Source organism: Chrysochloris asiatica, unplaced genomic scaffold (genome assembly GCF_000296735.1).
Source record: "Chrysochloris asiatica unplaced genomic scaffold, ChrAsi1.0 scaffold00001, whole genome shotgun sequence".
Taxonomy (NCBI): Eukaryota; Metazoa; Chordata; class Mammalia; order Afrosoricida; family Chrysochloridae; genus Chrysochloris; species Chrysochloris asiatica.
In genome coordinates this window covers 48025973-48043683 of record NW_006408519.1, presented here as the reverse complement: position 1 = coordinate 48043683, position 17711 = coordinate 48025973, and the positions used below count along the sequence as shown (strand labels likewise).

The following is a 17711-nucleotide window of genomic DNA, read 5'->3' as shown; positions in this document are numbered from 1 at the left end:
CCCACAAACAAAATGAACTCAGCATAGAAAATCATATGGAACAAACAATCCAGCAACATCACAAAGCATCACACAGAAAAAATGACAGTAATGAATTTATACCAACTGATAATTACACTGAATGTAAATGGATTAAAGGTACAATCAAAAGATATAGAGAGCAGAATGGGTACAAAAACAGGATCCTTCCGTATGCTGTCTACAAGAGACATACCAAAAAGATGGAGACAGCCTAAATACCCATCAACAGAAGAACAGTTGAACAAACTTTGGTACGTACACACAACAAAATACTACAAACATTGAAGAATACTGATAAATCTGTGAAACATCTCACAACATGCTTGAACCTGGAGGACATTATGCTGAAAGAAATCAGTCAATTACAAAAAGACAAATGTCGTGTGAGACTAATGCTTTAGGAAGTTAAAAAAAATGCTTTTTTTTGATAAAAGAACAATCTATGATGGTCAGAGGGTGTGATTGGAGGGAAAATCATTCACTGGCTAGAGGATAGACACATGTTAACATGGGTAACAGGGCAGGCAATATACAACAAGAGGGAGGTGAGCAGAGGAAAGAGGAAGCAGAAAAAGGTAGCAGAAGACACAGGAAGGAATGCCATCGTTAAAGTGAACAGAGGTAAATGCTGTTAAATGTTGGTACATGGAGGGGGTTGCAACCGTGTAATGAAGCAAAGTCTATATGCTTTGTTGGATATAAAACTGATGATATGCTCTGTAAACATTCACTCAGTTCACAACAAAAAGTTGAGAAACAGAAAAGAATTGAACAGGCTTGGATTCAAGTTCAGTGGACTAATGGAACATGTGAACATCATGACTCTGAGACCAGAAGAACTAAACTGCCCAGCTACCGCCTCTAACTGCTCTGAAAGGGGGGATCATGTTAGAGGGTCCTGGATAGAGTGGGATATGATGTGGAACAGAACTCAAAATTATTTAATAAATAAATAAGAGAGACCAACGTTACTGGTCAGAATGAGATTGGAGGAACCTAGGACTATGGTCCTCGACCATGTCTGGAAAGAAACACCCTCACAGCCCAATTTTCAGCCAAGCAGTAGATAGGTTTGTTGTTGTTGTTGTTGTCATGTGCCATCAAGTCGGAACCGACTCATAGCGACCCCATGCACAGCAGAACGAAACAATGCTCGATCCTGGGCCAACCTCACCAACGCTGCCACCCCCGAGTCCATCAATGATGCCACCTGGCCGATCCATCTCGTTGGAGGTCTTCCTCTTTTTCTCTGACCCTCCACCCTACCCAGCATGACATCCTTCTCCAACGATTGTTTCCTCCGGACTACATGTCCAAAGTAGGAGAGACGAAGCTTAGCCATCCTGGCCTCCAAGGAGGACTCTGGCTGCGCTTCTTCCAAAACAGATCTATTGGTTCTTTTGGCAGTCCATGGCACCCTCAGTATTCTCCTCCAACACCACAACTCAAAGGCATCAATTCTTCTACGATCCTATGAAAGCTCTATGCATAGCAGAGAAACATTGTCAGATAGGTTTGTAGGAGGAGACAAAAACACTAGCAAGGTATGCTCACCACGGAAAGATCAAACATTGACAATCAAAAGGGCAACATTTTCCTAATGTGAAAGTTGAGAAGGGATGGGAAGGTGGATGGAATGGAGACAGGGACCACAGGGAGGAAGCAGGAGAACTGTTATTGCAGGGAGGAAATTGTCATCATTGAGATACAACAAACGTCTGATTTGTTGAATGTTAAATTGATGATCTTGTCTGTAAATCTTCATTCAATTCTCAATAAAAAGTTAAGAAAAGATTGAAAAACTAGTCAGAGTCATAGATAAAAAGGTTAGATGTCCAGCACAACTGAGCAGCACTGGACCTTGTCATTATCTTTGAGAATGGAAGGACATGGAAGCAAAAGAACCCACCCCACCCCCACTCCCCACAGCTATCCAAGACAATGCTGTGTGCAGTGAGAGAGCCTTGGGGAAGTCTATGGGACTGGGAGTGGGGTGAAACTTGTTTCTAGAGTGGTGGTTTCTGGCAGTGTAACCGCAGGGCATTTGCAACAATAGCATCATGCTCTTTCTACCACCCATTACTTAAGGATGACCCACTGGGTGGACCTGGGTTAATACTTGCCCAGCTCTCTGCCAGCTCTTCTTGGTGCTTCAGGTGCTCAGGAGAAGAAAGCAAATGTCTCAGGCCAGGGAAGATGCTGCTCCACGGACTCATCAGGTCAATCTTCAGAGGAAACTAGGTGCCCACCTAAACCTGTTGCTGGTGAGTTAGTTCTGACTCACAGTAACCCTATAGGACAGAGTGCTAAGGGATGCTCCTTAGAAACGAGAATGGTGAGACTCCCTCTCACCTGCTTTAGATAACTTCTCAGGAGAGACCTGTTCCTAGAGAAGGACATCAGGCTGGGCAAAGTAGAGGGTCAGTGAAAAAGAGGAAAATCCCCAGGGAGATGGAGTAACACAGTGGCTGCAACGGTAGGCTCAAATATAGCAACAACTGTGAGGATGGCACAGGACCGGGCAGTGTTCCCCTCTGTTGTACATGTTGTTGTTGTTAAGTACAATGGAGTCTGTTCCTACTCATAGTTACCCTGCACAGGGTTTCCGATGCTGCAAATCTTTACCGGAGCACAAAGCCTCATCTTTCTCCTGCGGAACAGCTGGTAGTTTCAAACTGCCCACCTTGAGGTTAGCAGCCCAATTCGTAATCACTATGCTACCGCTACCAGAGCTCCTTGTACATTGTTGTTGTTGTTATGTGCTGTGGAGTCGGTTCTGACCCGTAGCGACCCTGTACAGGGTTTCCGAGGCTGTAAATCTTTATGGGAGCAGAAAGCCTCATCTTTCTCCCTCGGAGAAGCTGGTAGTTTCGAACTGCTGACCTTAAGGTTCATAGCCCGATTTGTAACCACTACACTAGCAGAGCTCCTTGTACATGGGCGGGGGGAGGTCACTCTAAATCAGAAAGGACTCGATAGGACTTATAAACAACTACTTTAGGGACACAGACAGACACATCTTTCTCCTGTGGAGTAGTTGGTAGGCTCTAACAGCTGACCTTTCAGTTAGTGGTCGGGCATGCAAACAACGTGCCCACCGGGACTCTTTGAAACTAGGGACAGGTGTCACCCAAAATTCAATGTTCTCTTTCTGGGTAATTTTGACTCGCGTGTGCCCCTAGTGGAAGCAAAAAGAACAGTTCAAGGAGGAGCTCATGCCTGCATTTCTTAGACTGCATCGCCCTCTAGTGACCACATACTACAAACCTCAGCTCTATTCTACTCGGTGGTTCTGGTTCAATTCAGGGTGCAGGTCACAGTAGAGGATGCAGAGGGAATAAGAAGGTCTTCTTCCTTGTGGGCCTCTGGACCCCTTCCCCCTCTTCTCTCCAGGTGCACGGTCTTCTGTGCTGATAGGTTTGTTATTGCTGCTAAGGGACAGAGGGGGACTATCCCATAACTCTAATCTTCAAGGCGGTAAATCACAGCTCTTTTCTCCCCTGAAGCCACTGCTAGGTTCCAGTGACATTTCAGTTATCAGCTGAGCACTTAACTACTGCATGCCCCCAGGGCTCCCTGTGCTAAGGCGATTTGATTAAGTATTGGGGTATTTATCACCCGATGACGCTGATATCTGACTGCAGGAGTCTTTCCCACACCACCTCAGTCAATGCTGAAAGCTCCTTGGTCCTACATTTCTGTTTACTCACAATGCCCACTTCCACTCCCAGCCATACGAGGGGCATGTTGTTGTTGTTCATGATGGTGCCATCGAGTTGGTTCCAACTCATAGTCAACCGGTGTACAACAGAAGGAAACCCTGCCTGGCCCTTGCCAACCTCAGAGTAGTTGCTGTGTTTGAGCCCATTTTTGTAGCCACTGTGTCAGTCCATCTTACTGAGGGTCTTCCACTTTTCCCAGACCTTCTGCTTTAACAAGCATGAAGTCCTTATCCAGGGATTGGTCCTCCTGGTGACTTATGCAAAGTCCGAGTGGGTTTTATCTGCCAACCTTTAGATTACAACTTGAGCATAAGCTGTTGTGCTGCCTGGGAATCAGCATGTACATACGTTCATGAATAAGCAAATGAATCATTGTCACCCACAGGAATACCTCAGAAGCTTTATGAGGCTGAGTGTTACGGAAGCAGACTGCCTCATTTTCCTCATTTCCAGGAGTGACTGGCAGGTTCCAACCACCGACCTTCCCGTTCTCAGTCAAGTGTTTAACCACCAAACCACCTGGGCCCCCTTAGGAACAAACATATTGTTATTGTTAATTGTTGACAAGTTGGTTCTGACTCATAGCGACCCTGTATAGGGTTTCTGAGGAGCTGCTGGTGGGTTTGAACTGCCAACCGAGCAGTGAAAAGTCCAGTGCTTAGCCTAAAGTCAGTTGATGAATCGGTTCTGACTCATAGCGGCCCTGTATAGGGTTTCTGAGGAGCTGCTGGTGGGTTTGAACTGCCAACCGAGCAGTGAGAAGTCCAGTGCTTAGCCTAAAGTCAGTTGATGAATCGTTTCTGATTCATAGTGAACCTGTATAGAGTTTCTGAGGAGTAGCTGATGGGTTTGAACTGTCAATCTTGCAGTTAGCAGTCCGGTGTTTATCCTACAGTGCTAAATCAGGACCCCTAGGTATATACATGTTGTTAAGTACCAGTGAGTAGGTTCTGACTCAGAGACCCTTTGTAGGGTTTCCCGGGAGCAGCTGGTAGTTTGGATTGCCAGCCCTGTGGTTCAAACTGACTTTGAGGTCCTGTGTTTATCCTACGTTGCCACACCAGGAACTCCAGTATATATGTAGATATTTAATGTTTTGATATTTTAAATATATAGCAAAACAGAATACATAAAGAATATGAAATACACAGCTATATATATCATTCAAGTAGGATACATGTTAACATTTTGAAATTTTTACTTCAGGTTTTTTTTCATTTCGCTTTTGCTTTTTTCTGTTTGAAAAATAAGGCATTCAGAAAAACGCTGAAATCCCACATCTGCACTAAGTCCCCTCCCACTTCCCACAAGGCTACCAGGGACTGATCTGTGTACTTTCTAACCTACCCCAAGCCCTTTCTCTGCAGGGTCCCCCAGGACTGCCTGGTGTCCCAGGACCCCCAGGGCCCGGAGGTCCCCCGGTAAGACTGGAAGGGACTGGGGTAGGGGTTTCAGGGTCTGAGGGTGGCAAGGACACTTTGATGTTGAGACCCCTGTTTGTTCCATGACCAGTGTGAACCTGTGTAAGGAGGACCACCCTTGCAACTCCCCCTGCCCTCCAAGTCTTCCTGGCTTCCACCCCTAGAGCCCCTCAGACCAGACATGTGGTTGAACTGATGGGGGTTCTGGCAGTGTCTGAGAGCTGAAGGTGGCTGGGTTCAGGCTGCCTTTTGGGGTGGCTCTGAGTAGCCTGGGACTGGACTTGGAGGCAAACAGAGGACCAGGGTGATGTCAACTTGTTCCTCTCCCACTCAGAATGCAAGGGGAGGGGCGGGGCCAGATACCACACCTGTCAGGTGGATGTGACCAGCAACCACATCTGTTCATTGGGTAAGGTTAGTGGTTGAGACCAGGTACCACACCTGTCCAGTGGTTGGGGTTAGAGACCACACTTTCCCAGTAGGTGGGGCAGACCCAGCAGGAGGTAGAGGGAGCATGACACTTTCCCTACAGGGTAGAAATGAACTTAGTGCCCCAGGAAGCTCCACTCCCCAGAGCCCTTGGAGGACAGCTAGATCTCCCCAGGGAGGTCTACCCATACCACAGCCAGACACCTGGGCCCACCTGGAAAGGGCGAAGGAAGATTTAACTTCACACTAAGGTTTCCTTTTTAGGGTTTACCTGGTGAGATTGGCTTCCCAGGAAAACCTGGCCATCCAGGACAAGTGGTGAGTATCCAGGGCCTCGGTCCCGTGCCCTTTCAGCAGTGGCTGCATACCAGCTGACCACCTGGGTCACCTGTCCAGACATGGCAGAGACAAAGCCCCTGCCTTCAACCTGGTACCTTCTTCCTGGAAGCTTCCACAGGCTCTGTGTTGGATTGCTTCTCCACAAGCCATGGCCTGGGCACAGAGTCCTCACCACCTCCTCTCACTACCCAGACACACTCATTTTGTCTTTCATTTTCCGTTTTCTTTTCCTCTCCCATTTCATTTTAAAATGGTGTAAATACAGCAAAACATCCCAGTTCCACTGTTTCGATGTGCACAGTTCAATGACCTTGATGGCACTCTTCATGTTAAGCAGCTTTTAGTCTGGATTTTCCCCTTCTGTTCTGCCACCAACAATGTAAATATAGCAAAGACTCTTCCTTCCCTCCCCGCTTCTGCTCCTGGTAACCACCGATCATCTTTGGTTTCTCTATGCATTTGGTTGGTCAGTGTCTCCTTCTGTTGTATATAAGGTCGCTATGTGTCAGTAGTGACTTGACTGCACTTAACAGCAACAATGTACATTTACTTATCTCATACAAGTGAAGTCATGCAGTATTTGTGTTTTTGTGACTGACTTATTTCACTCAGCAGGGCATCTTCAAGGTTTATCTAGGTTGTGTCATGCATTGGGACTTTAATTCTCTTTATAGCTGAGTGATTTTCCATTGTCTGGAGTTTTCAGACTAAGACAGACTAAAAAGAAGGAGAGTCAGATCATTTCTGAATGGTTAGCTAATGAAAGCCCTACGAATAGCAGCCAAACATTGTCAGCTGTAGTGCTGGAAGATGAGCCCCTCAGGTTGGAAGGCACTCAAAAGATGACAGATGAAGAGCTGCCTTCTCCAAGGAGAGGTGACCTTAGTGATGTGGATGGAGTTAAGCTTTCAGGATGTTCATTTGCTGATGGGGAACAACTCAAAATGAGAAGAAACATCTGCAAAGATCCATGAATAATTATTATTATCAGGTGCTTTTGAGTTGGCTCTGACTCATAGCGACCCTGTGCACAGCAGAATGAAACCGTGCCAGGTCCTACACCACCTTACACTTGTTACTCTTGAATCCATTGCTGTTGCCACTGTTCCAACCCAACCCATCTCATTGGAGGTCTTCATTTTCACTGATCCTCTACTTAACCAAGCATGGTGTCCTTCTCCAGCGACAGATGTTGTTGTGAAGTGCCGTTGAGTCAATTCTGACTCATAGCAACCTTGTATAGAGTTTCCAAGGAGCAGCTGGTGAGCTTGAACCACCAACCTTGCAATTCAAACAGCTTTGCAGTCTGACACATTAACCTACAACACCATACCAGGACTCCATCCTAGGCATTAGTGAGCTGAAATGGACTGATATTGGCCATTTTGAATCAGATAATCATATGGTTTGTTTTCTATGATGAAAAACAAATTGAAGAGAAATGATGTCACATTCATTGCCAGAAAGAACATTTCAAGACCTATTTTGAAATATACTGCCCATTATAAGACATCCCCCTACAAGGAAGACCAGTTCATATCATTGCTATTCAAATTTGCACACCAACCATTAAAACCAGCGACGATGAAGTTGAAGAATTCTACCAATTTCTTCCTTTGATTAAACATGTAATCAAGATGCATTGATAATTATTGGTTATTGGAATACAGAAGTTGAAAACAAAGAGGAAGAATCCATGGTTGTAAAATATGGCCTTGGTGATAGAAATGATGCTGATAATCACATGATAGAATTTTACAAGACCAGCAACTTATTTGTTGCAAATACCTTTCTCAACAACATAAAAAATATTCCATCCTCACTGGATGGAATATACAGAAATCAAACTGAGAAGATGAATCAAGAATCTCAATATCATTAGCCAAAACAAGGCCAGGAGCAGACTGTGGAACAGATCTTCAATTGTTCATATGCAAGCTCAAGCTGAAGTTGAAGAAAATTAAAGCAAATCCATGAGAGCCGAACTATGACCTTGAGTATATTCTACCTGAATTTAGAGATCCTCTCAAAAACACATTTGATGCATTAAACCACTAATGACCAAAGACAAGAAGAGTTGTAGGATGACTTAAAGACATCATTAAAAAGATAGGAAATAAATAAAAGACCAAAGTAGATATCAGAAGAGACTTTGAAACTTCCTCTTGAACATAAAGAAGCAAAAAGAACTGGAAGAAATAATAGAGAAAACATCTGAATCGAAAAGGGCAAATCAAAAAGACAAAATGAAGTATTACAATGAAGTGTGCAGTGACTGACCTGGAGTTGGAAAATCAGAAGGGAAGAACACACTCAGTCAGTATTTCTCAAGCTGAAAGAACTAAAGAAAAAATTCAAGCTTTGAGTTGAAATATTGAATGATTCTATGTGCAAAATATTTAATGACATCATAAGAAGATAGAAGGAATACACAGAGCCACTGTACCAAAAATAATCGGTTAATGTCCAGTCATTTCAAAAGCTATGATATGATCAAAAGCCAACAGTATTGAAGGAAAAAGTCCAAGCTGCAGAAGACATTGGCAAAAAGAAAGGCTACAGGAATTGACACAGAATACAATGGAAATGTTTCAACACACTGATGCAGCACTGGAGTTGCTCACTGGTCATATGTCCAGACATGTAGAAGACAGCTACCTGGCCAACCAACAGAAAGAGATCCATATTTAGGCTCATTTCAAAGAAAGATGATGCAACAGAATGCATAAATCACCAAACAATATCATTAACAAATGTCACATGCAAGTAAATTTTTGCTGAAGGTAATTAAAACACACGATTTAACACATCAACTAGGAGCTGTCAGAAATTCAAGCTGGATTCAGAAAAGGACATGGAATGAGGGATATCATTACTGACATCAGATGGATCTTGCCTTGAAAGCGAAGAATATCAGAAAAATATTTATTTGAGCTTTGTCAACTATGCAGTGGAATTCAACTGTATGGATCACAACAGACTATGGATAACATTTGGAAGAATGGGTATTTGAGAAAATCTCCTTACACTCATGAGGAACCTGTACCTAGACCAAGAAGCAGTTATCAAAACAGAACAAGGCTACGCGGAATGGTTTCAAATCAGGAAAGGTGTGCTCCAGGGTTATGTCCTTTTACCATACTTATTCAATCTGTATGTTGCACTAATAATCTGAGAAGCTGGATTATGTGAAAATAACATGGCACCAGAATTGGAGGGAGAACTATTAACAGCCTGCAGTATGCTGAAACCAAAGAAAATTTGAAATGTTAACAATGAAGATTAAAACAAAAAACAGCCTTCAGTATGAATTGCACCTCAATGCAAAGAAAACAAAAATCCTCACAACTGGGTCAATAAATAACATCATGACTAATGGAGAAGAGTGAAGTTGTCAAAAACTTCATTTTGCTTGGATCAACACTCATGGAAGCAGCAGTCAAGAAATCAAAGGATATATTGCTTTAGACAAATAGGCTGCAAAAGACTTCTTTAAAATATTAAAATGCACAGATAGCCCTTTGAGGACTAAAGTACACCTGACCCCAAGCCATGATATTTTCAACCACCTCATATGCATAGGAAAGTTGGACGATGAATAAGGAAGACCCTAGAAGAATCAATGCATTTGAATTATGGTATTCGTCAAGAATATTGAAAGTACCATGGACAGCCAGAAGAACAAACAAATCTGTCTTGGAAGAGTACAGCCAACCAGAATATGCCTTAAAAATGAGGATGGCAATACATTGTCTCATATACTTTGGACATACTATCAGGAGGGACCAGTCTTTGGAGATGAGCATTGTGCTTGGAAAAATGGAGACAAGAAGAAGGCCCCCAACAAGATGGATTGATACAGTGTCAGCAACAATGTACTCAAACATAACAACAATTGTAAGGGTGGTGCAGGACCTGGCAGTGTGTCATTCTGTTGTGCCTAGGGTCACTATGAGTTGGATCCAACTAGATGGTACCTATCAACAACAAGAAGTATTCCATTGTGCATGCATACTGAGGTGCTTTTCTTTTTAAAGGTGTGAGGACTTGGCTTTAAGGGACACCCACAGGATGACAGATGGAGTGAAAGTGGAGCTGTGGGAAATGTTCTGGGAGATTGCAAATTCTTCCTATCATTGCTGTGTGAGATGTAGTGGTCTTCCTCACATCCATACGCAGAAGATCCTGGAGCTCCAAAGAACCTCCTGTCTTATTTTGTTTTGTTTTTTAACATTTTGAGGATAGAGCTCAGGCAACTTAAATGCCTGCCCACAGTTAAGGCTGGACGCATCCCTCTACCATTTTAGCTCAGGACAGAGTAGCAGGTGTGACTGGTATGGTGGAACCCAAGTACAGGCAGCCCATGGTGGTCTTGTGGGTTCCGTTCCAGACCCTCACGATAAGGTGAATATGCAATAAAGTTAGTCACACACACATTTTTTTTCCCAGTACATATGAAAGCTATGTTTGCACTTAGGCTAAGCCCTGGACTGCTAGCCTCAGGTCAAACCCACCAGCTGCTTCTCAGGAGGAAGATGATGCTGTTTGCTCCCATAAAGATTCACAACAACAGCAATTGTGAGAATGACCCAAATCACCCAGAGACACAGTCAGCATGTGCTATGGGAACACGGTACTGCTGAGAGACTTGATAAACTCAGGGTTGCCACAAACCTTCTGTTGGTCATTTTGTCTTTTAAAAAATTCAGAATCTGGGAAGTGAGATAGAGTGAGGTCTGCCTGTAATATGAAAGTCTACCAGCAGTCCTCCCTAATGAGCTGCTAGGCTGCAAACCACAATTAGGGGGCGGTATCCCCAGATCTTTGGGGGATTCAGACAGTGAAGACTGGATGAGGCTGAGGTGAAGCACAAGGTCCTTGTCAGGGGACAAGAACCAGAGACTGCTGGAACTCCAGACTTCTGAGCTCTGTTTAGCTGGTGTCCCTTCAGCGTTGAGATGGACACTCTCAGTGAGCTGATAGGAACCTGGGCTCCCAGTCAAGGCACAGAACACATGCTCACCTGCTGCATCACACCTTGGTTTGCAGTGTCACTGGCCAGCATTTTCCTAAAGTGACAACCTTGTCATTTGGGAACTCAAACAAGTTAATAGTCTCATCTCATCTAATCAGCTCATCCAATGGTCTGCACATCACTGTTACTATTTAGAGGAGCTCTAACCAAATGCTGTTGTCCTTCTAAAGAAAAGACAGAACAGAATAATGCCAAACCAGGCCAACTGCATTTTTCAAGGGCAATGGGAAGGGAAGATAGCAGTGGGAAGGGTGAAGAAAGATGGCAAAGAGATTATGGAGAGGAGACAATGGGAATGATGTGGGTGTTGGTCTCCAAGGAGTCTTTCAAATGATGGGGTAGAAATAGAGCCATCAGAAGTGGATTTGCAGACGGCCAGCCCCTCTCACGCACCATCTGTCCAGGGCCCTGGAAACAGAACTTTGACCAGGGAGTATTGTTTTTGTCAGGAGATAATGTGATTCTCAATCCCATCTGCAAAAACAGCTCCTGACCTGAAACAACTGAACACGCTGCTTCCCTGAATGCTCCTGCTAATTCTGTCTGTTTTGTCTGGTTGTCACAGGGGCCACCTGGAAAGGATGGACTGAATGGGGCTCCAGGTCTCCCGGGACCCAAGGTGGGTATGCACAGGACTAGCATGCATTTGGAACATATTTACAACTCATTGTTAATCTGAGATATCTTGTAAATTTTAAAATTAGTTGAATTCCTGGGTCCTGGATCAGAACTAGATTGAAACTTTTAGATTTACTAGGTCACACATGGAAACCTTGGGTTTTAAAAGGAATCCATTAGAAATTTGAATTTATTTTATTTTCAGGAAGGAAAAACTTAGAAATACTCTCACTAACTTAAAGAGAGGTTTCCAATTTAAATATTTATATATGTTATGGTGCAGTTCATTATAGTTGGGTCACTAAGGTAATCGAGGTTAATTATCATAAAATTGGGAAGCAAACTCAACCTCTCACCCTACAGCTTATACCCTCAAATGAACAATATAAATCTATACAACAAATAGTTTAATAGACGAAGTTCATTTTTTTTCTCAGTGTACATATATAGCTTCAAGCATGTAGGTCAACAGTTCCTCAAAGACAACTATTAAAGTCCCATATGAACATTAAGATGTCAGATTGAGGACTAAGATGAGCTCGACCCAGGCCACAGTATTTTCAGTAGACTCATTTGCATGTGAAAGTTGGACAATGAATAAAGAAAACCAGAGAGGAAATGATGCATTTGAGTTCTGGTGTTGAAGGACAATATTGAAAGTACTATGGACCTCCAAAAGAACAAATAAATCTGTGTTGGAAGAAGTACAGCCAGAATGCTCCTTAGAAGCCAGGATGCACAGACTTTGTCTCTTATACTTCAGACATTTTATCAGGAGGGACCAGTCCCTTCAGAAGGGCATCAAGCTTGGTAAAGGGAAGGGTCAGCAAAAACCAGGAAGACCCCCAATGAGATTGACTGGCACAGTGGCAACAGCAGTGGGTTCAAGTGTATCAATGATTGTGAGGTTGGCCCTGGACCAGGCAGTGTTTCATTCTGTTGTGCATATGATCGCTACGAGTTGGTGCTGATCCAACAACAAATAACAATAACAACAACAATGAATATCACGGAAAACTCATTGTACTTTTCAATAAACAGACCGGCTTTCTTGACGACAAAATATAGAATAAGTATGGACACCAGTTAATTTTTACAGGCATTTTTAAAGAGGTAGTCTCCATTCTTCTCTCTTAGCTCTCAACAGCAATGGCTAATAAACGATTCTTTATCCTCAAAAACACTATTGCAGCATCTATCTTGTTCCAAATCTGAAAAAGAGAACACCATTTGTTCTCATTTATACTTTTATTTCAAACCCACCAGCTGCCTCTTAGAAGCCCTACAGAACAACCTATTCAATAGTACCACTTGACAAGAACAACTTAACAACAACTTAAGCTGATTTGATTAAATGTGTTTGACTGTTCACCAAAAGGTTGGCATTGGGAGTCCACCTAGAGTTGTCTCAGAAAAATGATCTGGGGATCTACTTTCAAAAACTCTATGGAGCACAGTTCTACTCTGACACATATGGGGGCACTATAAGTAGAATCTACTTATAAAAAATTATCCACTGAAAACCCTGTGGAACATAGTTCTACTCTGACACACACAGGGCACCAAGAGTGGAATCTGCTTATGAAAAATCATCCGCAGAGAACCTTCGACACAGTTCTACTCTGACACACACAAGGACACCATGAGTGGAATCAACTTAGGAAAACACATCCACTGCGAACCCTGTGGGCACAGTTCTACTCTGACACACACGGGGTCACCATGAGTGGAATCTACTTATGAAAATTCATCCACTGAAAGCCCTGTGGAGCACAGTTCTACTCTGACACACACGAGGACACCATGAGTGGAATCAACTTATGAAGACGCATCCACTGAGAACCCTGTGGGAACAGTTCTACTCTGACACACACAAGGTCACCATGAGTAGAATCTACTTATGAAAAATCATCCAATGAAAACCCTGTGGAGCACAGTTCTACTCTGACACACATGGGGGTGCCATGAGTGGAATCTACTTATGAAAAATCATCCAATGAAAACCCTGTGGAGCACAGTTCTACTCTGACATACATGGGGGTGCCATGAGTGGAATCTACTTATGAAAAATCATCCACTGAAAACTCTGTGGAGCACAGTTCTACTGTGATACACACATTAAGGCATCGTGAGTAGAATCTATTTATGAAACATCAACAACTGAGAACCCTGTGGAGCACAGTTCTACTCTGACATACATGGTGGCACTGTGAGTCACAGTTGACTTGTTGACCATTGGTTTTATGAGCTGGTTAAGCAATTACACAGAATGGAAAATGGTCAAATCTACCTGTATACAAGGTATGCTCTCTCTTTTGTAACATGTTCTAAGTATGATTAAACCAGGCTTATGAAGTTTACCTTGTGCTTCTTACAGGGTGACCCAGGAGAAAGAGGAGAAGATGGTCTAGCTGGAAAACCTGGCCTTCGGGTAGGGCCCCTGTTTCCTTCCCCATTACATCCCACAGGGTGTATTTGAAGAGCGTATGTGTGAGAACCTCAGCTCACTGTGTGTCATGTGTGTATCAGCCAGGCCTGTCAGGAAACAACAATATCATGGAAAGTGTATGAGCAGGCTTCCAGGAATCCACCAGAAATGGGATGCACCTACAAGAATGTCAAGCGCTATGGCCACCCCCAAAGAAGGGGGGTGGCTTAGTTATCTAGTGTTTCTATAACAGAATACCACAAAGGGAGGGCTTTAGCAAACAGAAATGTATTCTCTCCCAGTTTTGAAGGCTGAATTCAGGGTGTCAGCTCTCCAGGAAGGTTTGCATTTTCTCTTGGCTCTGGAGGAAGGCTCTGAACTCCTTACAGTATCAGTGGGTCTGGTATTCTTTGGGGATCTCCAAGTGTCTGGGCATCGATCTCCCTCTGAGTCTAGGAGGTTCTCAGCATAGAGAACCCAGATCCAAAGGACGCGCTCTCCTCCCGGCTCTTCTTTCTTGCTTGTACTGAGGGCTTTCTCTTTTGCTTGCTCCTCTCTCCTTTTATCACTTGTAAGGTAAGAGGTGGAGCAGACCACACACCAGGGCTGTGACCTGAACAAGGATGCTGCATTCCACCCTTATTGATTGGATGATCATTTCAGATCGCATCATGGGAATTACCACATCATTATTTAAATGCCAAACATGCATTACATCATTGCATAAATGCCAAACCACTGAGACTCCTAGCCAAGTTGACACATATTTTAGGGGGAGCACAGTTAAATCCAAGACAGGGAGGAAGAGGGTTCCTGGAAGCCACTAGATGTGTATCTGGAGGAGAGTACCACCCCTTAGAATAAGATAGCCACTGTCTACCCTACCAGTGGTAGAGTAACAAGTGGGGTAATTCCACCAATCTCTTCCTAAGACCCCTACAATTCTCCCCAGTTCTGTGTTCCACAAAAGGCTGGGAGATAAGAAGCCCAGCTGACATCACCTTCTTGAGCTCAGAGAGGTGGAGTGGATGACAAGTGTGTTGGAAAGGGGAAACCAAGACTATTTAACTAGGAGTTTGGACTGGGCACTTCCTATGAGTGTGGAGACCCCCGTGGGCTGGGTTTCACTGATTGTCACCCTGGACTCAGGCTCCAAGTTAGCCACAGGTGCTTCACAGTCAGGCCTTCCTGGTGGCCAGTAGTGACTCATGTTGCCTGGAGGCCTTCAATTCAATGTCTAAACTTTGTTCTGGGCTCAAAATGCAGTGAGCATGAAGAGAGTGGGCCGAACCAAGTGCAAACGTGTGTGTGTGTGCGTGTGTGTGCGTGTGCACGCACACGTGTGAGTGTGCACTGCTGGTCACAGTGGACATTGTGGCCACACAGGACATTCTATGAAGATTCCTGTTCCTCGCTCCTCCCACAGTTCTAGATTATGGATGATCCAATGGCAAGACCAGGTGTTAGTTATTTGAGCATTTTCCACTGTAGTGTGGACTCAGGTACTTAGTAGGTACTCGGTGAGTGTGTTCTGGATGGGGGATGGATTAACAAATTCAGCGAGGTCATAGGAGTGGCTTGGACTCAACAAAATAGGGAGTACTGTCTCATTTGGAAGAGTACCTTTGGGAAATCACTGTGTTGATCAGTGAAAGTGCTGTTGGGAAAATCCTTAAGAATTTTATTGTTTCACTTTTTCACCAACAGGTGTTCTTTAAAAGACCAGGTGAGAAGGGGGCAGAAAAACTCACATATTGAATTTTATCCACTATGAAACTTCCCATATACTGGATTTCAGACTCAAAACCCAGGTTCTCATATTCCTTGTTAGTAAAATAGTGAGTCTTGTTGCTACTGACAAGTATAGCAGTCTCTTCATTTGCTTGCTGCTTGCATTTTTTTTCTAAAATTAGTTATAATGATCCTGGTGTGGTGCTGTAGGACTGCTAAGTGTAAAAGGTCAGTGGTTCAAACCCACCAGCTGCTCCTCAGAAACCCTATGGTGCTGGTGGTGGTTATGCACCGTGGAGTCGTTTCTGACTCATAGCGACCCTGTACAGGGTTTCTGAGGCTGTAAATCTTTACAGGAGCAGAAAGTCTCATCTTTCTCCTGCAGAACAGCTGGTAGTTTTGAACTGCTGACCTAGTGGTTCGCAGCCCGATTTGTAACCACTACACTACCAGAAACCCTATAGAGGGTGGCTATGAGTCAGCGCCAACTCAATGGCATTTAACAACGAATCATTGAAATTTAACACTATGCAATTTTCTGGGTTCTACCCATGCATTTCCTGAAGTGATGGTTACATATGGGTAAATCACATGGGTCTTAAAAGCAAGCAACCAACCTTTTACTGTTGATTGGTTGGTTGAAGTTTATTAATTTCTAGAAAAGTCTTAACACATTTGGATGTTTGCTGTTCTTTCCCATGCATAATTCCATGGGTTTTATGGAGTAAATGATTCTTGATAATTGTGTTTTCTCAAATTTGAGAATTAGCGATTGTTGCTGGGCTTACACTACACAGATTTCAAGATTCTATGCAATAATTTTCAGAAGCAATCTATTTCCAGTGGGTGTTCACCAGAACACCATTCTGTAAATGAAGGTGATTGGTTATGGGAAGCATTGGGATGGAACTGGAGATATCCTAGGGGGTTTCTCTAGTCATTCAGCTATCTGTTTTAAATTTCTGATGAATCCCAGTGACTGAATTATCCAGCCAGTGAAGGCTATTGCTCTATCTCACAATAACTTTTGTACATGTTTAATGCTTTTTTTTTTTAAGAAAACATTACTCTGAAAAGTTCAAAAATAGGATATTCTGAAGTTATGGTGGTCTTCTACAATATATTCCATGACCCTAGAGAAGACTTGGCTTGGGGTCATGTTTTCTTATTTTAACCAATCCCAACTGAAGATAAGAATTGCTTTCTATGAAAACATAAAGTTATGAATGGCAGATTTCTGAGTGCCCACTCAGGGAATGGAGCTGGTTGCAGGATGATTGATGCCTCAGGGACTCAAGGAGACCCACATAGTGTCTGATCTCCCCACAAGGTTCATTAGACTTCACAGCACAGACCCAAGCTGCACTTCAAGTGGCCTTCTAACATTCATTCTAAACACGCTCGACACCTCTTCCTTCCTCGGCATGTAAGAAGCAATTCCCACTACAAATGTGATATCCTTCTAGAAGATTCAAAGTGACAATTTGAGTGACAAGTATTTGCACAATTCTGGTTAGAGCAATTCTGACTAATTGTGCTTGTAAACATCGGGAATTGATGGGAGAATTGGAGCGCATCTAGAATTTCAATGGGTGCTAACTTCAGATGCCAGCTCCCCTGGTGATGCAGGGCTGCGGAATGAAATGTGTGCTTACTTTAAACAATACTTCTGGAAATTTTCCTTGCTTTCTGAGAGGCGGTGGCAACATGGGCCTTCAGTGTCATGTAAGTCTGGCATAGAAAACCCAGTACACAGCTATTATTAAGTGCTATTGAGTCAGTCCCGAGGTGAGCTTGAACCACCAACCTTGTGGTTCAAACCAGCTTTGCAGTCCAGCGCATTAACCCACAGCACCACCCCAGGACTCCTACATACAGCTGTGGGGTAATATCATGGGCTTCCATTGCGCTGGTTCCTTTCTTCCTTCTTTTCCCTTTGCTCCCTCCTTCCCTCCTTCCTTCATTCA

The 17711-nt window shown here is 43.6% G+C and overlaps 1 protein-coding gene across 1 annotated transcript in view; it reads left to right on the top strand.

Annotated features, from left to right (window-relative positions):
- The window catches only part of COL22A1 (collagen, type XXII, alpha 1), a 283964-nt gene that overhangs the window by 135974 nt on the left and 130279 nt on the right, over nt 1–17711 (top strand). The window contains 4 exon segments of the mRNA XM_006830721.1: nt 5111–5164; nt 5858–5911; nt 11533–11586; nt 13963–14016. Coding sequence (XP_006830784.1) covers nt 5111–5164; nt 5858–5911; nt 11533–11586; nt 13963–14016 — 216 coding nt within the window.